General features: G+C 27.9%; 1 protein-coding gene and 1 long non-coding RNA gene across 2 annotated transcripts in view; one reads left to right on the top strand and one right to left on the bottom strand.

The window, feature by feature from the left end:
- LOC139425706 (uncharacterized) overlaps positions 1 to 24337 on the bottom strand; it is a 148800-nt gene that overhangs the window by 112968 nt on the left and 11495 nt on the right. The gene's annotated exons all lie outside the window — the stretch shown is intronic.
- Positions 8497 to 24337, top strand: part of LOC107441954 (cytochrome P450 4c3) — a 31490-nt gene continuing 15649 nt past the window's right edge. The window contains exons 1-6 of the mRNA XM_016055373.4: positions 8497 to 9066; positions 11083 to 11195; positions 11912 to 11997; positions 14692 to 14885; positions 21321 to 21387; positions 22259 to 22385. Of these exons, the coding sequence (XP_015910859.3) occupies positions 8817 to 9066; positions 11083 to 11195; positions 11912 to 11997; positions 14692 to 14885; positions 21321 to 21387; positions 22259 to 22385 (837 nt within the window). The 5' untranslated portion in view covers positions 8497 to 8816. The remainder of the gene's footprint in view (positions 9067 to 11082; positions 11196 to 11911; positions 11998 to 14691; positions 14886 to 21320; positions 21388 to 22258; positions 22386 to 24337) is intronic.

Genomic DNA, 24337 nt, shown 5'->3' with positions numbered 1-24337 from the left:
AAAAGTTACGGTTGAGAAACATACACGCGGAGATGAAAGATGCCGACAACCAGTGCGAATTCTCAGAAACGAAAAGGGTGGAATGTTCTAGAAAAAAGGGGTTCTGCAAGGAGCTGGTGAGGAATTTTAGGGGGAGAATGTCCAAATTGCGCTAACGCGTTAAGGGGTGAGAAGAAAAAAATGATGAAATAAAAAATGTATTATAAAATTATAAATTAAGTCGAAAGAAATTAGTATTTTGATTAAAAAAACAGGATATTTAGAAAATTAGGCTGTGACCTAATGTCACAATGGTTTAAAATAAAATTATAAAACTGAAATGTAAAGTTAACCGAATGACTAGTTTGTATGCTCTGCAATCTTTTGGAATCAAGTTAATAAATAAAAATCAGCATATTGTTCCATATAGAATGAGTATAATATCCGAAAAATAACATTAAAAAATAACAGAGTACAAAAAGGGAAACTTTTCCATCTTCCAGTGGTCTTTCATACTCATGACTTTGACATCATGATCATCATACCGGAATTGAAATCCATTCATCATAAAACGTCAGCTTAGAATTGAAATTCACTTCTCGTAAAGAACCAGCTTGGAATGCATGTACAGTTATCATAAAGAGTGAGCTTGGAATTAACTGGAGTCAGTTTGGAATTAAAGTCTAGTCCCCCATCAGGGACTAATATAGACAATGAAAAATTAATGACTTTATATCTGTGTCCCCTATTAAGAGTCAGCTTCGAATTGAAGTCCACTTCCATTAAAGAATCAGCTAAGAATGTCGCCATAAATGATCAGTTTGGAACTGAAGTATGCTTTTCATAAAGAGCCAGTTAGGAATTAAAATTTACTTCCAATTAAGAGACATCATAGCATTGAAATTTTGTCCCTTTAAAGAGTCATCTTGGACTTGAAATCTAGACCTCATAATGAGTCATTTTTAAATTGAAGTGCACTCCCCAGGCGGGATATGGTGGGATTCGTGCCTACTATCTTTACGTTTCCATTCTAGAATATTCGGACAATCTGATGCGCAATATTACTACATAGTTACTGATTTATTCTAGCCTCTTACAAACATTTGTATGTTTACAAATATGTATTTTTTACAGTTGTACAAGTTGGTAGATGTTAGTAGCTTGCATAGAAATGTAACAACTAACCGTCCGAAAACAAAGTTAACCCAAGCGTTTACTAAATAAAACAGAAGCTATCGAACTGAACTTTTTTTGCGTTATCTCATATGTTTGGTAACAAAACTCATTTGATAAAATTACCAACTACTGCCTCATTTTCTACCAAACAGCATGATAATAAAACCATATTTTATTGTTAACTTCAGTAATAGTCACTTCAAATGCGTACTTTTTGGCAAAAATTAGATTTTTTTTTTTGGTGTCCTCTTAGCATCAAAAATGCGCTAAATTTTATCATATGCTGGTAGTTGTGATTGCACTTTTTTTTCCCTCAATGCATGTTGCTTAAATGCATTGTTGATTTATACTTCAGTATAAATCAATGCATGTTGATTTATACTGAAATTCTTTGTTAGAAAAATCTGAAAATTGTTTTAGAAAAATAATCTCCTTAATTCACCGAGTTCGCTTCATTAGTTTTTGCCAATTTGTTTTTGGTACTTCTATATATGTACACAGCTTATAACAGACTTTGCAATTTCCATTTCATTATCTTATGAATCAAGGAAATAAAAATCTGGTATATTCAGAGACAGAGCGAGAGATTCTGTGAGTATCGCACATGATTATTTAAAAATAAATAAAAATTGGCTTATTATTAAAAAAGTATTCATTTAGTGCTAAATCTGTGTTTTAGCAGGAAGTATTGTTTAAATTTAGAATGTTTAAAAATATAATAAATATTTAAGTTTTAAAAATATAGAAAATATCCAAAGGTTAAAAATCACTAAACAAAGGGTCGTGCAATATTTTCAGGAAACATATTAAGCCAAAAATAATTTAGTAATTATTCTAACGATAAGCATGCCAAAAGAATTTCCCGGAAGTTGAAAAGGAACATATTCGTAACTTTTTCTATCCCTTTAATTCTGATTATCTGGATGTTAAAAATTTCATTGAGTACCTCCCCTAAAAGTCAACTTTTAGTGGAAGTAAGAATGATCCTAGAATTGAAAATTGTTAAATTTAAATTGAGAATTGCTAATTGAGAATGTCATTTTAAGCCAGCATGTTGCGTTCTGCAGTTGTAATACTGCTTTGCACCAAAAGGCCGCCCCTAACATGATTTGTCTACGCTTAAGTGCGTTTTAGTGGAGTTCTCTATGTTATTTTGTATCTTGACCCCGTGGAGACAGCAATGTGACATGACAAGATATTGCGGGTTTGAATCCTTCTCAGGGCATGGTTGTATCTAGTTGTGTTGTTATCTGCTGTATGATGTGTGGATGTGGCCCTTCCCATGAACGGATATCTGTGGTAGTGTGGCGTGAGTAATGCTGCTGTGGCGTGGGTTAGGTTCACAGGTGCCCATCGGGTAACAGCACTTCCAGCATATTTCGAGGCAAAGAGCGAGTGTTCCCTGTAGTTATTGGAAGAAAAAAAAAACATGTCAAGACACACCTGCATTGCTAGAATCGAAGAAGCACTCAGTGTACGACCGTGTACTGTAAAGCTCCACCAGGGTCTGGTATGCAATTTGTCAGATTGTGCTTGCACCTAACATCTGTAGTAACATTATTAGCCGTATTTATATCCAGGGCATGCAATTTTAATTCTTCACACATAAGCCAGACTAAAATTTCTGTTCGTCACTCTTTCCATTTATAAATTTTAATTTTAAAATATCTGCAGATGTAAAATGAAGAACTTTTTGGTGGTCGAAAATAAGCAAAAAAGAATGCAGAAACTTAATCGAACTGATTAAATGCCACAATATTATTTTATCAAAATATCGTTGTCTTAATTTTATAATGGCTACCTAAGCAATGCTTGTGGCAATCAGCAGTTTTTGTCCAAAATAGAAGGAAAAATCCGCCACAAGATTTAAAAATCACTTCCACGCGCCACTTCATTGAGGCACAATAACTCAAATGTATACATATAAGTTAATTTAAAATTCAAAATTTTAAAAGATAAAATCAATTCTCCAGGTCTTAAATATTTGATCGCTAAAGGTGAGCTGTCGAGCGTAAATTTCATGTCCTGTTATAAAGCATGCCCTTTTTAAACATGGACGTGTTAAAAAAAGTAATTTAAAAATTACTCTCTGGTATTTTACAAATCTACTAAATTTACTACCAATTTCTCTTAGCTGACAGGTGCTACCAATTTTCTATGTCTATGATGTACCTACTTCAGTTTGTCGCAGAATTTTTGAGACGCGATAATTATTTTCAAATTTTATTAAAATATACTCTTTGAATGCTTGAAGATTACTACCATCATTAGAATCTACACAATACAAGATTTTTTAATTTTCGTTGCATGCATTTACTAATTTATATATTTCAAATAAGACACATTTCGGATAACTTATCCCCGAAAAAAGGGCTGTTTTTAGGGAATGAAGTTTGTTTTAACATCAAAATATTGAGGTTACTGGCAAATTTTTTTGATCCGGATAAAGTGGTCCAGAACTAAAATTGAAACGAAAAAGTAGATGGGGACACATATTGAGAAAGAAACTCACTGTTTTAACCTACGACAGACAATAATTACGTGACGCTGAATAAGAAAGAAAGATAAAACTTTTCGATGAGGCCGATTACATTTCAATGTTATCCACTTTCGGTCTTAAGGTCACCGACTTTTTTGTTCTAGATGATGAAGAAGAAGAAAGGTTAAAAGCTGTGTGATAGTGTCTCTCACTACGACAGAAAAAGAAATCTTTCAACGTAAGGAAGGACAGAATTATAAGAGACACTTATTTGGCGTATCTGGTCATGGCTAAAAACTATTTCAAAATCTAAAAATTATTCAAAAAGCTAATATTTATTATCATTGTTTACCATAATTAAATCCAATGAAGTAATAAAATTACCATTGAAATCATTTTAATATATCATTTTTATATCCTTATACCACTGCTTTAGGTCAATGCTTTTGAAAAAAATCAATAATAAATGCAAAAAAGGTAATGATTTTTGTGTATTTTTTGGTCATAACATGGTTTTTTATAATCACAATAAAAGCATTGTGAACATCATAAAAGAATCTGATTCATTTTATCTAAGACTTTACTTATTTTAATTACCTGTTTTTAATGAAACCGTTTAAATTTTTAAAATTTGATATTGCTAAATATTTTCTATTGTAAATGCATACATCAAGGCACTTAATAAGAAATCACAATAATATAACTAGATCAATTTGGTACTCGTAAATATACTATTTATTTGACTGCAATAAGTGTTATATTTAGTTAAAATCAATGATTAACTCTTTTAAAATGGTGAAAGCTATAAAAGCCAATATAAAAATATAAAGTGCAATTTCAAATGCCACATTTTTACTTTATTTTAATAATTTTATAAAACTCTTTTATTCCTAACAATCTTCAACTTAAGTGTAATTTTTGCATTGTTTTTTACTCAATTTCAGTTCAGTTGTTTGTTTTTTTTTGCATAAAAATTTCTTAATCGCTTTAAAGTATAAACTTCCTTCCTTAAAGTATAAACTTATTCTACATGCATTCTAAATTTGCACAGTTGAAATGGATACCGTCCGAAAACTTATTCAAAATCTTAATATGAAAAAGTTGAGACCTTGTGAAATTTTCAAAAGAGTAAAAAAGTTAGGCGTGAACCAAAAATTTGTTTTTCGTACTTTAAAAAGAATCGGATTTGATTGGTGATTGTTCAATTCATCATAGAGGTGAATCTAAAAGAACTGTTTGGATAAAAGCCGTTACAGAACTGATTAAGCGTAATCAATCTCAACCTATCCGCGTGACTTCGAAAAGGATGCAAATACCATTACGAAAGGTGAACAGTAAACTCCAAGAAGATTTGCAACTGAAACCATACAAACAACAACGAATCCATGATCTTATTAACGCACAAAATAGTTAAAAAGAGTAAGGTGCTACTACTTCGATAGGCTGGTTGTGACATTCTCTTTTTGTATGAGAAACTATTTTATCCAACAAGATGGCTACAACCAGCAAAATGATCGTGTATATGTAGCAAGTTGAGCCGACATACCCAAAGTTAGGTTCGCTGTCGAAAGATACCAAAATGCATCGAAAGTGTTAGAATAGGGTACGATTTCCCAAAAAAAGAATTTTTCTTTTTATTTATCCAGGAGTTAAAATCAAGGTTGAAGTTGTACTTGAAAAAAGTCTTGAATAAGCATTTGATTGATTTTGTTTCTGATTTATTTGGAGGGCAATCATATCTCTTTTCAACAAGGTTCAGCGCCTGATCGAAACTTTCAAAAGGTCCAGACATGGTGTTAGAACTATTTGCCCCATAACATCAATACACAAGAGTGGCCTGCTTCTTTGCCAGATTTAAATCCACTTGATCATTTTTTGAGGGTTTGTATGATGTTAAAGTTTGAGAAACCAAAATGAATAATTATCGAAAATGTCTAAACACGTTCGACACAGATTTGGAATCATGTTCCAGAAGTAATGCTGCTGTAATGAGCTTTTCAATCATTTGCGTAAGGTTATAATAGAAAATAAGGAAAAATTTGAGCTTTCCCACAAGAAATGAGTTTATTGTCATATAGAGATATAAAAATTATTTAAAAAAATATTTTAGAACAGTTTTTCTTATTACCTAGAATTTAGAGATACTTATACTCGCACACCAAGTATATTGATCAGCAATATGACGTATTGATGGTTGTCACAGAGTGAGAGAAAAATAATAATAGATAAATATTTCATTTTAGCATTTTGATTGATTAGAGGCAGATTTTTTCGTTTAAGCAATACTGAAACTTGGTTTTTCTTTTATACGCAACGAAAGAAAATCTAACACATTATACAGCTGAGCTACACGATCTGAAAAGACATTTGTTTGTCCTTGAAAAAAGAAAAGCAAAATAATCAGATCTGATAGTAAAATAGCTCTTTAATTAGAGTATTGTTCCAAATGGATCTATGCAACTGACAGTTTCTCATTTGTTGACTTATTTATTCTTTTCTTTACAGATTAACTCCTCTTACAAAAATGTCCTTCTTCTTACTAATAAAAACGTATTTAAATCTACAAGGAGGCTTCACTTCCTGCTTGGAGTAATTATGGTGGCTCGCCAGCCCCCCATGTTATTTCTCACACATCATTGTTCATTTGTTCTTAAACGTGAATATTTTCCACAAAAATAATTTCTTTTTTCAAAATATACAATTATTGTAGCTTTATTCAAAAAACTTTCGTAAATATGTTTATCGTAACAAAATAAAACGATTACCAAATTTTGAAAAATAATCATTTGTAGGCTTGAAAAAAATTAACCAAGGAATACAGATAGTGGGATTCAATGGGAAGAAATGTGTAGTGATTTTTCTCCTTGTCGAGACTTGTAACAATTCAAATAGGAAACTTTTCTTATCGCTATTTATCAAGTTTTTTTTTTAATTTTATTTTTTAGAATTTAGATATAAATGCTAAGATTTATAACTAGCAACATGCATTCTCTCTCTCTCTCTTTGCTACTTTTGCATGATATCTACTCGAGCGTGAGCATAAGAATAAATATAAAATATACGCAACAAATAAATAAAGATCTTGTGAGGTAAAAATAAATTAAAGCAATGAATAAACATTCAATATTTATTGCAGAAAAAGCTGAAAAAATCACTAAAAAGCACTTAAATTTGTCAAAAGTTGAAATTTTGAATTCTGTTCGAATTGAAATTCAGTCGTGCAGATTTTGTGAAACAATGTAAATTTGCAAAAAAAAAAAATAAATAAATAAATAAGTAAATAAATAAAAAAAAAAAAAAAAAAAAAGAGGTGAGGAAACATTTACAAAAAAAGCACTTAAAATTGTAATATTTTTTTTATAAAAGTTTGAATTATGAAAAACCTCTGTGTAAAGTTCATTACTAAATACGGTTCCACACCGAATTTCAACTTAATTTCATCCATGCGGCCTGCAGAATGGTATTTTTGTCCCTACTAGTTAAGCAATTTATAATTTTTTAATTGTAAATTTTTTAAAGCACCTTTATAATTGAAAGCTTCTGAGTCTTATTATTTTCGCGCTACAAATCAAAATGAAACGTGTGTTGAACACCTAAAACAACGGCTGCTCTCCCTTTCCTTTTTAATTACCATTAATATTTTAAGCGGGTTGCATAATAATTTACAGCTTATTTTCTTGTTGCTCAATTATTTACGCTGAAGAGAGAAAAAGGCGTTTTAATAAAACTGCTTAAAATCCAACTGAGTTTGGCCATAAATACTGCCGTAAAACCTGATTTATGTATTGGTCATTTTAGAAAGACTGTGCTCCTAACTTCCAAATTTATATTACATGTGAAGAGATATTTTTATTATTTTTCAGGAAGCCTAGTTTTGTGCTACTACATTGAACGACGTAGTATATCGATTCAACTTTTATTTCTGTTTAAAGACAGGAATACTCCCTCTATTTTTGCATCGAAAATCACTAAAAGCTTTTGTCACTAAAGCTTTTTCTTATTTCTATGTTTTTTATCTTTGGTTTTTATGCACTTTTTGAGTTCACGTAAGAATAAAGAACTTAAAATTGTGTGTTTCCAAAAAGTTAAATTTGGAATTTGATTATATGTTACATATTTTAATAATTCTAATTTATAAAGAGCCCAATATTCAAAACAAAGCTGGATTTAAAAATAATAATTGCCAATGAGAGAGTAAAGCGTGCTAGGATTGTCAAGCAAACCACAAACACTGGCCGACGTCCCAAAGTATTAAATTTAATACTCCGTATTTTTGCAAAGCTAAAATGTTGTGTGATTATGTTTAAATGATTGATGGATGATTACACTAAATTAAGTCAGAATTCTATTTTAAACTCGGTTCTTCTTCCACCTTAGAAACATTTGTATAACGAAATAATTGCGATGTTTGATTAAAATTTAAAATTATTAAATTGTATAGTCATGCTGTTAACGCTTCATCATATTCATATGAATAATAGTCACTTAACTAGCTATTTAAATAGTATTAATATTTGCTTTTGTATTTTTTATCTCGCAAATTTTCGTTCTTTGAGAGGTGACCTTGGATTCACCTACAAAAGTCCAATTAGAGTAATCCAGCTTCCGATCTTAATCTTCTAAAACACTTTCATTTTAATAGCCATTTTCTTTTTACTTCTTCTGCTCTTTGTCAACCATTTCTACCCCCACGGCAATGCGATTGTTGCTTTTGGATTCTTGTTTTTCATGAACAACCCTGAACCGAAAAATAAGCTATATAATACAACAAAAATAAGCAAATAAACAAACTTATGAATAATGCTTTAAACCTCGCGTGTGACCTTGAAATTACATGATCGCCATACGAGATCATGTAGAACAGAATCCACAATTTAGAGCTAATACGAAGTTCATCGGAGAAAGGGTTAGAAAGCTAATCGAATTTTGAAGAGACGAGATGTTGCCAAAAAATTTATCAAAATTCATACTTCAAAATTAGTGTTCGAATGTATTTTAAATTTAACATTTTTAGGAAGTGTTCTCATTTATGAATTATAGGTTTTTAAATAATTACTAGTAAACAGTTTTTGATTAATACTGCAAAATATATATATATATAATTCTTTCGAAGAACTTTTACATCGCAAAAGCTCGATGCTGAAAGTACGGTAACCCTTTGGATGTGGTTAATTATTATAGAATGCATTATTACGAATTTTTATTTACGGGGAGAATCATGGAATTATTTTCTTACGGAGTTCCATCAGCGTTGTTGACTTTCAGTTTTTCCATGATTCTAGCTTTCTTAGCTATTGCGTTCTATTATTACAAATTAAGTAAGCCTAAAGTTCCTGCAAAAAGAATACCGGGTCCAAAAGTGAATGGAATAATAACGAATGTTATACCTCTGATTAGTATCTTCAGAAATAAATCTGCAAGCAATTTAGTCCGTAAGTATTGTTAAAATTATTTTTTAATTAGCCATTTTCAATTCTTTAAAACTTTATGCTTTGACTGAATTATAATCAATTTATTTTCAAATTTAATTTAGAGACATGAAAAAAGTTGAAAATGCTTTATTTTGTATCCCGTTTCACGGTATATATTTTTCGATATTTAATGATTCGGAAATTCGGGATTTAAATTTTTTTTAATCATAGACAAAGAGTTTGGTAATTCAATTCTGAGAATTTATGTTTAAAATGTTTTTATGTAGTATTTGTTATGTTTCTAAAAGTATTTTAGACAAAGGAAATTTGAACTATAAGTACAATAGATAAGATGACAAGAAATAGTTTCAACAAATTACAAAACCGAGTATTTTTATTTCCCATTAAATTTTTAAATTTTTTTATGATAATTATTGGTTGAAGTTAGAATCCAAACATGCGTATGGAAGTTGATTGTGTAATCTTTTATGCTGCTCAGATATACAGACTCAGTTTCACAGGACACATTTTTAGGAGCTCAGGGCGCCATTTCCATGATACATTTGCAGCATAAGAATGGCTATACTTTTTCACGAGACTTAGAATCAATAGATTTTTCTGTTTGACCCGTCTCGTTGGAAAAGATTTTTGCTGAACAAAATGATTTAAGCATATCTAAAAACTCTTTGTGCAAGAAATGGACAAAATATAAGTTTGATTTTTTGCGCCAAGTCCTTTCTTTTTTTGAAAGGGAGGCGTAGCTTGCTACTCGGCATTAAAACCATAAGCACTTAAAGATTTTTACAAATATGCAAAAGGTCACTGCTTTCATGATAATTTTAAAGTTTAGCTTTGATATGCTCAAAAACTTAAAATTATACTGAATATGTGTCAAAGCTTTTTGTATATGTTGTTATTGTACTTTTAAATTTCTATAACAATTTTTTATTATTTTTAGCTTTAATATAAAATAAAAGCCAATGTATGAAAATGGACGAATTTACTTTTGAATATTATGATCAAATAGGCTACAATTTTTATAAAATTTATCACAAATAAATCCAATTTATCTATTTATAATAATGATAATAAACAAATTAAACGAAAAGTTTGAATCGCTTGAAATTTCGTTCTTTTAGTTTCTAAAAAATATATATTCTATTTATTTTTTAATTTTTACTGAGCAGATATTTTCTTTTATTTCACTTTCTAACTCATGAAATGAAAAAAATTTAAGTCTTGAAATAAAATATCGGAAAAATTAAAACTGAAGTAGATATCTTTAAAATCAATAGATCTTTAAAACTCATTTAATAAAAAAAAATTTTTGTTGTTGTAAAAAGCTATTGTTTATTATAAAAAATTTGAAGAAAACACTTTTAAATTCAAAATAATGAGCAAAAAAATTTATATTTACTATTTTCGCCGCTCAGAAAAGGCGTGTTTTCTTTTTGCCAGTTTTTTCTTTGTTAATCGAAAATTTTTTGATTCGCTTTTGACTTTTGCGCATACCAATTAAGTAAGTATTTGAAACAGTTAAATGGCGTTTTCTCAAAACAGTGTTCTCAATGCTTGAGTCATGCTCCTTTCTCTAACATAAAATAATATGATCTTAATTTAGACAGCTTATATTAAAATTTAATTTTTGCCCGGAACAATTTGAGGCGCCGACATTTTGAGTCAGCTAAACTTCTCCTGAGCATACAAATGTCAGGTAAAAAAATAAATAAATGGTTAAAAAAAAAGCTGTGTATTTCAGCTAATACTTTTATAAGATTGTCTCCCAACTATACAAATTACCGTAATCAAGTAAAATAAAAAAAGTTTCGAAAATTTTTCATAGTATTCCTTTTTAAATGGAAAGTTTACCGAACAAGTATAAATAGTTTGAATAAAGAGTTTTGAATAAAGAGTTGAATAAAGAGTTTTAAACAAAAACTGAAAATTAAAATAAAATTATTCATGAGGATGAAAGTACTCATTTCGACGAACCATAATTATAAAAATTAACTCATCGGTTATTATTATTTTTTTTAGTATTCTTTCAAATGGTGTGTGCTTATTCCCATGTTTTTCAAAAAGATGGAATGTGGCTATTTTGGGGAGGTTTCAAGAAAATTTTAATTCTCTACAAAGCAGAAACAGTTGAAGTAAGACTATATTATATTTTTAAAAAGGTTACTGAGGTAAAGCTGGAATTTGTTTTCAAAATCCAAAGTGTCAAGTTGATAAAATGTAATTATTACAGTCACAAAAATGTTATTAATTAAATGTTGTATATTGAGAAATCAATGAAAAATATATAAAGATTTCCCAAAGGAAAAGAACAAAAAAAATTAGAAAAATATTCACGAATTTAAGAAAATTTATAATTCAAAAGCAGAAATTTTGGAAAACAAAATATATTTTATTTTCCAAATTTGCCAAATTCATTGGCAAAGTCCTTCGTTGAAAATTATTGAGTTTTTTCGATGTTCTCACATAGCCAGATAATTGGTAAATGGTACCATTTTATGGTAATTTTGACCATACATTTTTTTAGTATACTAACTGTTTCATAATTTAAAATTTTTCAGAGTTGTTTTCAAAAATACATTTTGACCCTTAATTCTTATTTCTCTGTAAAAAGAAATTGGATTCGAAGCTCCATAAAAGCTTTAATAGTTTGATTAAAAAGTAAATAAAAGAAATAAAAAAGCTTTAATAATAGCTGCGAAATGTTCTAATAACAGTTTCTTAGTTTACCTTTTATAAGAGTTAGTTTATTCTTCAATTTCAAGTCAACTATTTTTGTGAAACAAAATATGTATTACCAAATTTTTTTAATGTAATTTTAATTTTAATCATTTATTTTCAAAATCAACAGCCTGTATTGAGCAGTAATGATATTCTTAGTAAAGGGTTTGAATACGACTTACTCGCTCCTCTGTTGAAAGAAGGATTACTTAAAAGGTAAGGTTAAAACAATATTTACAAGTAAACTTCTGTGACTCCTCAAATATTTAAGAAAATCGGAAATGATTGAAAAATTTTTTAACATTTTTATGACAGTTTCAAAACGTTATTTTTTTTTATATCTATACCTATGTACATAAATTAAAATCTCATGCTTTAACATTAAATGCTATGGGGAATTTTTAAATGCTCAACACTTATATAAATTATATACATTATATATATATCAGGGCTCGAAAAACCGCCCGTCCTCGGCGGTCAAAAATTCCCTGCGGACAATGAATTTCTCGAATCCGACGTCCGCGCGGACGGCTATTTTCCCGTTAATGTTCGTGATACATTTTCAATTTTTGTTATCTTACAAGAGTCTACCGCCTCACTTCTAAAATGACCCTCTAATCTAGAAATACAGCTACATACTGCGCATGGTGGAATTGATGTTTTCTCCATCTGGGAGTACTGCGGAGGTTGAAAGGGGCTTTTCAGCAATGAACTTACAAAAAAACACATTAATACGTACTGATCTTAAACAAGAAGCGTTAAAAGCAATTATGAACATCTACGTAAATGGAAAACCTCTTTCAGATTTCTGTGCAGAAACCTCTGTAAATCATTGACTTGATTGTGGAACTAGCAAACGTCATATTTGATTCATTTAAAAAACTTAGTACCCTCGGATAAATTGACATTCCAGATAACTTGACCTTTGTCATTTAAATTATTTCATAAAAGAAATGAATTATTTCATAAAAGAAATACTAGGTCAGTACAAGCTAAAGAAATACTAGAAACCTAGTATTTCTTTTATTACTGTATAATGTAATCCTAGTAACTACTAATTCACTGTGTAATTTATATAAATGTTTGCAATAAATAAGAGAAAATTATATTTTTATTTATTTAGAAGCTACGGGTTAGTTTCAAAGGAGGACGGGTACAATGTTGGACAAGCCGTCCTCTGGGACGGGTAAAATTTCTGAGTTTCTTCGAGCCCTGATATATATTATATATATATATATATATATATATATATATATATATATATATATATATATATATATATATATATATATATATATATATATATATATATATATATATATATATATATATATATATATATTATATATAAAATATTTACATTGTTATGTATACATTTTTAATTGGGTTTAATCTCTTTTAAATTTATTCAATAATATTTTAAAGGATGCCGCAAATTTTTTTAAAAATAATTTTGTACTTTTGAATCATTTATTTTGAACGAAAAACGAATTTTAACAATTTTTCTTGTTCGCAATTAAAGATGACAAGTAAAATTTATTGTAATTTTTTTAATAAATTAGATAACGTCTCCATTTAATAATTTATTTATTTTACAATAGAAAAATTATGGAAGATTTTTGAAGTTGTTAAATATGCAAAATGTGTAAATATATGCTTAATACATGTTAAATATATGTTGAAAGTTGAACATTTTACTAGAAAGCTTTTAAACTGTTTTTTTTTTTTTTAGGAAAACTTATGACACAAACTTGTCCGAATATGTTTGGTGGGAATAAACTAGTTTAAGTTTGAAATGCCAAGACTATAACTCAAATGTCAAATAAAGCTTTTTAGAGAATAATATGTTACTTTAATAAATGTTGTGAGTTTTTAACAGTTCTTCATGACAAAAAGGCTGAGACTTTGCCAGCGCCTTATCTCCCAGTTATGGAAATGGTGTAAAATGACAGTATGAAGAAAAATTAAAATTTTTAAAAAGTAAAAAGCCTTTATGGTGTAATTTTATATGCTTAATTTCCTATAATTTCTCTAACGTTTTACGGTCTGGACTCGCAATATATGAAAATTATTGGTTGATTTTAATGTTTTCCACCTGGCTGGAAAAACTACACAAAATCGGCAACTTTTAAAACGTAGTCAAGGTCGTTAATTAGTCTCCAAAATGAAAACTTTTTTAATGTTTAAGATTTCTGTCCAATTTTAATTTTAATTATTTATGGCCAGATAGTATAGTTCAAAATTGTATCTTTGCTTCAAACTTAAGATACTCAACATGTGTTTTTTTTCCCTTATTCTTCTTGGTGAAGAAGATTCATAAGAAACCTTATGCCTTAAACATGTAATTTATCAACAAATTTTATATTGAATGAAGTTTATAAAGAAATATCCTTACTAATTATTTTCTGTCTGAAGTGAATAATCAAAGTAACCCATGTTGATCCAGCATAGGTGACATGTATGCCACGCGAATAACGGGAAATCTGCGAGAATTCTTTTCATCTGAAACATGCCTGTTTTCACATCAAACAAATGTTCTTTATTCTTTTAACAAACCAAGTAGTAGCTAACGGTAGTAAATATTCATTTAGTTAAAAAAAAGCACTTTTTTACTAAGAGCTTTCTTTCTGCTTCACGGCATATGAAAAAATTAAACGTCAATGGGGTTCAGCTAAGAGTTTAAATGAAGATTTTGAGTGATTAAGAAAGTATTGAACCTGAAACATAAATGTTAGACGTCTCTTTTATACTTAAAAATATAAACTGATATGGGTTTAATTTTATCTTAACTTATTAAAATTTAACATTTTCAATAACTACTGAATTTTTCAAATACGTTTATGGTTTAAATCATTTAATCTTCACGGTATGTGATGTACTTTTTCAAAGCAACAAACCGTATGCTTTCAGTAAAAGAGATAAATGGCGGTATCGACGGAAGTTGCTGACTCCCTCCTTCCACTTCAGAATATTGGATGAATTCATTCCAGTCTTCAATGAACAAGCAAATATTTTCACGGTAAAAATAGCTGAAGGAATGAAGAAAGAAACTTCGATCAACATTGCATCAATGACTTCTCTCTGCACTTTGGATATAATATGTGGTAAGAATTACAGTGTATAATGATTGATAAATTTAGATCCTCTCTTACAGAAAATTAAAAAAAATTATAAGCTGTCAGACATAACTAAATAAAATTAACTGTTTCCTTATGATACTACTTTTTACACTAAATAATTTTTTTAATAATTTATTAATTAATATACGAGATTTTTATTAGAAAAATATGCCTTAAACACGATTTTTATATTAAAGAATGTTTGTAAGGGAATGTCTGAACATATTATTTTCACAGTATCTGAAAAAAAATATTAATTGGCTATGAGTTGAAATAAAAGTTTTGAGTCCTTTAATTTTAAGTCTTCAAATTTTTCAAATTTAAATTTTTTAATCATATTTTATAATTTAATAATATTATAACCATATAAATCATTGATTTATAATTTATAACATAAATAAAGGTTTATAACTTATTGATTTTACATGCAAATGGCTGATAGACCAAAAACGTCATGTGATACTGTTGGATGTTAAAATCTAATGCTCATCAACTAAGTAATATCTGTAATCATAACCATGTTTCCCCTACGTTGAAATTTTTTAGACCAACTATAATAAATCGAAAAATGCTCATAAAATACGTCGACTTTAAATTGTAACTATAAAAAACATGGTTTAAGAATTGTGTATTATTAACTTCCAATATTTAGGAATTCGTCAGTAATTCGGTGGAAGTAAAGTAGTTAGACAAAAAGGTGAAATAATCATACTGTAAAAATAGCTTTAGAATGAATTAATATCTACAATTTCTTACAAGTTGAAATAAATGGGGTTTCTTTTGTGATAAAAAAAGTTTCAGTATTTTAGCAAATTTTATAGTGCACCAAATATAAAAAAAGGTTGAAGAATATATTGAAGGAAGAAATGCACCTTCTTATACATTCCAAGCTACCTTTTAGCGCAAATAATCAGGTTAAAAGTTTATTTCTTTCAATTCTTACTTCTAAAATTTAAATTAACTTTTTCTTCCCGAGAGTAATTTAAAGTTTCTTATCGAGACTAATTTTCGAATTTCATTCATCTTAAAAAGATTTAGTCTCCAAAAAGGGTAAGAAACTATTTGAATAATTTTTTTTAATGAAACTGAAGACAGAAAAAAACAATTTCTTCTTTTACCTAACGAATGTCAAATCTTCAGAAAATCTTAGCTTTTCTATGAATTACTTTTGATTTCTGTTTAAAAATGGATATTTGTATTAAACTCAATTAGGAAAAACTCTTTTTCGATTATAAAATCAAACATAAGAATAAAAATTTTGCTTGAAAAAAAAAACTTCGTATTTCTAATGCACTTAATTCTTTGTTACAGAAATAATGATAATTCAAAAAATAAAATGTTTGAAAATAAATAATTAAAAAGTAAATGAAAATCTTTGGCTCAGCGAAGATAATTTAATAGTTCTAGATATTTGGAATTTGCTTATTTATCCCCCAAAAGCTGTACAGTCTGCTAAGAAAAAAATGATGTCACGTTGAATAACTTTCGTTCTAATGATCAGATTTTCAAGTACTAAGTGTCAATCCTGAGGGTGACATCAAATATCCGAATTAGTTAGTGCTAACTATTGATTAAGTTATGAAATCGGACACAAAAACGTACATTCTCTGAATAAACATCTAACTTTTTTTACATATTTGGATTTTTAACTATATTTTTAACTATTTTTCAAAATATAAGGGTAGCCGCAATCTGGAAAATATGGTCCCCATAGTTTGGTCAGGAGGGCGATCCAAAGTTCGGTCTCCTTAATGTTAATTTCATTTTTTACGTTTTTAGTCATATTTTTAAAACTAATTAAGCAATTTTAAAAAAAAAATTGCACCCTTTGTTAAAATTCATTTATCCAAAGATATTTTCATGCAAAAAATAATTTTTAATAATTATTCATAATTTTTTATTATTTAATTTAATTGCGGATAAAAAAATTTTGAGCTATGAGGTATAAATTTCTTATACCATATTAATCTACGTATTTGTCTATCACAAAATCTAAAGTTTGAACAATTTTTATTCGGTAGAAGCAGAGAAAAATTAAAGTTAACTACTTTTAGGAGAATAATTTGGCTACAATAAAGAAATATTTAAAGGAGGCGATTAATATTTAAATGTGGTTAACTTATGAAGAACTTGACTTACGCGTGGGTAGAATAAAATTTCATTCATATTTTCTTCGATAATAACCGATTGCTAATCCATTTTTTTCGATGTTTCTTTTTTTGCCGTCTAAAAATTCATTCGTAATTTAATAAAGATATTTGAATAAACCATTTAATTGAATAGAAACATTTCATTCAACGAATGTTGAGTTTTATAAAAGCATGTTTCTGATAGAATGTGTTTATACATCAGCTTTTTTTTCTATTTTATTTTTCAGTTTGATCTTTCAATAGTTGATGCAATTTCAATAATATATAAACGTATGCATAGATTTGGAGTCACATGTTTATCAATTTCTTCAATATATATTTTATAACATATGTATTAATACATATTTTAATATTGATTAATACAAATACGTAGTCAACATTTTTAGGCATCTTTAAATTTCCTAACACTTTATATATCGCCTTAATCTTAAAATAAATTTGTTAATTACCTTTTCGCGCGTGTTTCGCAAAATTATTTTTCCAACAATTACATAAATTTTAACATTTCTCAAAATCTTGTCCTTTGCGCTACCACGTATATTATTTTTCCTTTAATATACTACTCAATTGTTTTAGTACTTTGATTTATGTTTTCCTTTAAAGTAAAATTGCTTTTTCAAGTTATTGTCAAGTTTTTAGTGAAAAAAAAACTTAGAATTATTTTCAGCCAGCTAAGAATTAAATCTTGCTAAGAAATTTAAAATATTCTGCTGATCAAAATTATTAGATTCTGAACAGCTGACTATTTTCTAAGCATATTATTTTTTTTCTTCCAAAAATTTAAATAAATTATTGATTGTCTTTTTTTATTGCTTCTCATGTATTTGAGTAATGAAAAGTAAATGCGTACGTGTGCACGACAAAAAATACAACAATTTGCTTTGTTTTTTTAAATGAACGAAAAATTATGAACATACAATTTTATTTAGACGTTCAAAGTTATTCTTGCCAGCTAACTTTTAGGCCCTTTTAAAAAGGATAATGTTGAAAGAATTTGCTTAAAAAAGTTGTTAATATTATTTCTCAACTTTAGCAACTTTATAGCAATATTTCAAATAAATATTGCTATAGCAATATAGCAATATGCTTTATATCTGGAATATAGCAATATGCTTTATTCCAGATATAAAGCATATATGCGTTATAGCAATATAGCAATATGCTTTATAGCAATATTTCAAAGAAATATTGCTATATCTGGAAAATGCTCGATATGCCTTATTGTGTTAAACAGCTACTGAAATAGAAAATTGTAAAAAGATTCCAAAACCATTCTATTTTTAAAATCATCATCTAAAACATTGTTCTATCTCTATCTTTTTGCTTAAACAACCTATAATAATAGCTTTAACACACCATCTGAAGAAATTATGAATACAAATTTCTTCTAATATTTCGTAATAAGGAAACAAGAATACTAATGATTCATTGATAATTGCTTCATTGAACCAGAGTAGTTAATTTTTTTTAAGAATTATTGGTCTTGCAACTATTTAACTTTGATTCTTGGGACTAGGGGTCATTTAATGCGTGACATTTAACTTAGAAATTTCAAATATAAAATGTAAAAATTAGAAGAATGCGTAAGATGGCTTCAACTAATAACAAAAAAAGGACAAAATCGTCGGCAAAAGAAATTATCTCATAAGAAGTATATCAGAGTTAACTAAGTATTGTAGAAACTGTAGCAATTGTTACTCTTGTTTAATTAGGGGTATTACAAGCCTAAATTTTCCTTTCTTTTAATTTTTTTAAATTACATTTTTTGATAAGCCAAAGAAATGAGTGTGTAAATAATATCCATTCTTTTTACTGAAAACTGAGTTTAATTAGTGTCATTTGCAAATCTTATGAGGTGCAAATTGTTGAGCCCCCATGTAGGGTAGTATGATATTTTATGCATGATTGGTAGTTTCAAGAGTGGATTACAGCTAACTTCTAAACAGCTAACTTCTTAAAAAATTCTTATTCGAAAAATTACTTGTTATTTTACAAATGTTACAAAGCATGCGTATTTTTTTACATGGTTACTTACATAATTTTCACATTGACCATGAGTTTTCCCTAGATGTAGCAAAACCTTGACCCTAGTAAGCAGACGAAAACTAAATCATCATAAATCTTTTGCCTTTTTTTTATTTTTCTAACCTTGCCATTTAAAGACTATGATCTGCTGCAATACATTTTTGTTCGAGCCAAAGTATTGATTTTTTTTTAATTTTTTTACATTTAACATACATCAACATAGTATAATACAACATACATCAACATAGTATAATGCAACATACATTGACGTAGTTACTATTTTTAAAGACTTGAAATCATTACAACTTTATGCTCTTAAATAATAAGGAATTTATTTCGAATTATATACTCTTCAATCATGAAATTTAAATTTATAAATGCAATTTATTTACCTCAAACGCCATCTTCTAGCTGTATAATAAAATATATTCAATATCCGACTAATTTATCTGATATATTTTCCATCTCCATAAAGTGCCACTATTTTTCCTTTTAGAATGTCGGAGCAGTGGAATGTTATTTTGTCGAATTTAACAATTAAAATTAGTAAAACTCTAATTAAGATTAGCATATGTCTAAATAATCTGCACCTACAAAATACTACAAAAAACCTAATAAAATTTACTATTCAAATTAACAGAGACCTCAGGGCTGTGACGCCAACTTTTGACTAATTAACTTTTTCAAAGATTTGAAACTCTTTTTTTTTTCAATCTGAACTTTCAATTTAGAAAAACTAAGTTTTTATATTCGTACTAGCAAACATCTGTATTTTAATATTTTAACAGGAGTTATGTGTCCTTAAAAAAGTAAGAAAACTGTGTTATCGGCATCGAAATTATAAAGTTATCATTAAATTTAAAATTTTATCATCCAACATTTCGGGACCGCAAATTTACAAGTTTTTGAAATTAAATATTGAATGTTTTACTGAATATAAGCATAATCAAATACAACTTCTTAGTTTCGCTGCCACATTTTTAATTTCATTTTAAGTTTTAATTCCTTAATTTTATGTAGAGTTCGTGGGGTCCCTACGAACTCTACTTAAAATGAAGCTATTGTGTCAGATGTCGGTAGTGATGGTGAGAATCTTAAAGGAATAAAACAAAAAAAGCTTAGTAGCCATATTTGGTGATAAATAAGAAACTGACGCAATATATATATATATATATATATATATATATATATATATATATATATATATATATATATATATATATATATATATATATATATATATATATATATACATACATATGCATATATATACATACATATGCATATATATACATATATATGTATATGTATATATCTATATGTATTTGTATATATATTAATTTTATCGGAAAGAAATACCGTGAATTTTAAAAAACATAGTGATCGTGCATCAGAATTATATATATATATAATTCTGATCTAGAATTATATATATCTATAATTCTGAATTCTGATATAATCTTGCTTCCTCAGGCTCTCCAAATTTTTTGCTATTTTTTTCACCCTTACCCAAAAGACTCGAACTGAGGTGTAAAAGCAATTAGCCCTACAACTCTTCATAAATTTATAATAATTTATGTAAATTTGGTTTTAGTACAAAATTTTCATACAAATGAAATTAAAGAGCTTTAAAAAAATAAATAGTGTTTGACAAAAAGTTCAACGCTCAGATTCTAAAATCTTGGAAAATCATAAATAATTTATTAATCTCGATTCAAATTTTATTTTAAAAGGAGATTAAAAAGAAAGAATCAGTTTTCTCTGCTCAGAAAGCTCTCCCCTTGGTTGCTTAGCAACCAACACACGATGTTTTGCCAGCTTGTCATTCATTCAGTTTCGTTGATTTCAAATATGTGAAAAAAAAGGTACATGTTTATTCAGAGAAAGTACATTTTTGTGCCTGATTTCGTAACTTAATTAATAGTTAGCACTAACTAATTAGTATATTTGAGGTCACCCCCAAGAACCATTAAGATTGACACTTAATTCTTGAAAATCTAATCATTAGAACGAAAGTTATTCATTGTGATATCTTTTTTTTTTCTTTCTTACTCACTGTACATGTCTTTTGAAGAAAAAAAATATTCCGTCACCAAATAAGTAAACAGGAATTATAAATATATAATAAAAACTAAAATTTGTAAAATTGCAGCTTGTAATAGAATAGAAAAACTATCTAAACATTCGAATTTATGAATTTGTCATAGTTGAAGTTGCGATAATATTGATGTTTGTTTTATTTCAGAAACTGCAATGGGAAAGAAAATAAATGCTCAAACAAACGAGTCACCATATGTTATAGCTTTGCACAAGTAAGATTTTTAAATCGTTATTCAAGAATAAATTAAATAAAGAAAGGAAACGAGAAAAAAAAACACTCTTAGGCAAAAATTTAAAAAAGAGATTTTAAAAACAGAAATGTGTGCTTTCATATTTCTAACAACAATATTATTTATTTGTATTGCATAATAAAATTATTCATTTTACGGTGCTTGTTACAAATTATGAAAAGATATATTTTTAGTATAATTTTTAAACAGTATTTATTATTCCTTATAAAAAAAAGTCTACATTGTTGTTTCTAAAAAAATCTACCTTTTATATAACTTTTTAATATAGAATTAATATTTTTTAAAGCATTATATTATAAATTGTAATAACATTTCTAATATCGATCATATATATTGAAGAAGAATATACATTTTTCATCATTGTTTTGAAGGATTCGTTATTTCATCATTATTGAAGATAGTTTACATCTGTGAAAGTAGATGACGCCACCAGAGAACGGAACTATGATAACATGATATGATTCTTTCAAAGTTCACAAACCTTGCAATAGTGCTGCCATCTATAACATCCTTAAATTACTCTTTTTGATACGGGATGAGCAACCCATGGCATACTATTACTTTCATCTCATTGTTTTATATGCGCTTTCATTTTTTTTTTAACTAACTTGATTTATAATTATGCCATACTTAAAAATTTAAGAATAATCAATTAATTTGTTAGTTGATAAATCTTATAATTTTACTTAACTAAAATGCTATTCTACTTAACTATTACTTAACTAATTTTTCCTGTGAGTCAAAATCAAGAAAATATTAAGGAGAGAAAAAGATAAAAACTTTACTTTTTAAATTATTTAAAACATATTTTTTAAAATTTTATTTGTTGCAGATTTTGTAAACTAGCTACTGAAAGAATATTACAGCCGTGGTTGTGGTATGATTTTCTTTATTATTACACGAAAGCAGGAAAGGAACTCAATCAATGCATGGCAATAATGGATACATTTACTCGACAGGTATATATTACTACTATTTATTTATTTTTTGCAAACAGATTGTGCATCATGGAAATGGTTTTACATCATAATTTAGTTATATTAATTACCTAAATGTTTCAAAATCTTGTAACTTATATTAATTAATAAATATTACAACTGGACCATTAATTGTAATAAAAAATATTCCGTCGCAAAATAAATAAACAGGGATTATAAATAAATAATAAAAACTAAAATTTGCAAAATGGCAGCTTGTAATAAAATCGAAAAACTATCTACAAGACAAAAAAGGTTCTGAACTATTCTCATTTATACACATATGTATATACGCTAGCTGTACAGCCGTTCAGCGTACGGTGAAAAATGTAAATATTCAAATCGATACTAATCAAAATAACGAAATCATGCATCAAAACCGAAATACATATGCGGATGCAATTATTTTTTTCAAGAAAATAGTTCTGTATTATTTATTTATTATTATTTGTTGAACTTTCCGGTGACTTTACCTTATCAGAATCAGAAAAACGCGTTTTCAGCAGTTCATCTTGTCAAAGTAAAGATCAACTATTTTCAGTGTCGTTTAGAACAATGCTATTGCTCGTCTTTTTAATACTAATCAAAATAACGAAATCATGCAACAAAACCGAAATACATATGCGGATGCTATTTACCTTTAGTACCTTTATTTTATTTTATAACCGTCGTTGAACAGGCAACCCAATTTTGGGTTTATGACTACCAATGTTCAACTCTGTAGCCTTGTAATTTTCAAACCAAACCAGAAGACAAGGTAACTCTTGGATTATGTATTGGTTGAAAATTGCCTTCGTGGATTACTTTTTGATGGAACTAACCTACATTTGTGTTACACGGAGAGGAAAACCACTAAAACCGCCTACGGTTAGCTTGACGGCAAGGATCGGGACTCTAACTAATGATCACTTTGCACTTTGCATCAGCACTTTGATTGGTGATTTTTAAATAGGTTCACCTCATTAGAAAGTGAACGTTCTATCCCCATAGCATTCGTACCTGTATTAGTATATTTTTTATCTGTTAGAACAACATTTATTACAGCAATGTCATTAGTACTAATTGCCAAAATTAATTAAACAACAATAGCCCTATAATAGTAAGCCAATTTTTTATGGTACCCAAAATGAAATAGGAACTTAGCTCGGATAATTTTCTTTTTTAGAAAGACTAGTTTTACTTCAAAAACCGTTCATTTTAAATGACTAGTTTTGTAGAAACACCTTTCAAACGTGTTACCACAGACGATAGGTTTCAGATAACTTAAGAAATAATTATTCGTTGGGTAGCACTCACAAGCCATTAATTTTAATAATTTAGCTTATACGAATAAAGATTTTTTGAATCATTAAAAAGGTGCAAATGAACTGCTTTTTTGATCTAATAGAGCTGTAAGCTTGCAAATATCGCTAATATAATCTTTTAAATATTTGAAGAAATTTCGTCTGCAGTTTAATTTCTTCATAAGATCGCCCTACATTTTATTATTATAGATTTAAACTATTTAACCTTTATTTAACTTAAGGATTTAAACTGAATTCTAAGATTTCAGGTAGTTTCATTTAAGCTGTAATTTTAAATAATTTGTGTAGTTAAATACCACATATTTGCTCTTTTTCTAAAAAAATTTTTTTTTAAAAATTACAAGAATAAAAAAGAAACTATGCTCATCAAACACTGTGATTCGCTCTCTTTCTCTGCAGACAAAATGTGAAAATGGATTCAGTTAAATAATTCTTTCATTTGTTTTCAAAAATAAAAATGTGGGATACTTTTAGTTATAAAGTCATTTAAAAACTGTTAATTTCGCTTAGAACTATGTATGTTCGGAGACTACCTGATTATGACGGGCCTAGTATTGAAAATAGCGTTTGGTTGTCGGTACCTACAAATATTAATTTTTAAATAAATATTCAGAAAAAGGTGCCGAACTA

This window comes from Parasteatoda tepidariorum, chromosome 8, assembly GCF_982258835.1.
Source record: "Parasteatoda tepidariorum strain Cologne lab strain chromosome 8, Ptep-v5.0, whole genome shotgun sequence".
NCBI lineage: Eukaryota > Metazoa > Arthropoda > Arachnida > Araneae > Theridiidae > Parasteatoda > Parasteatoda tepidariorum.
Note: the sequence above shows the minus strand (reverse complement) of the source record. Positions and strands in the feature narration are given on the sequence as shown.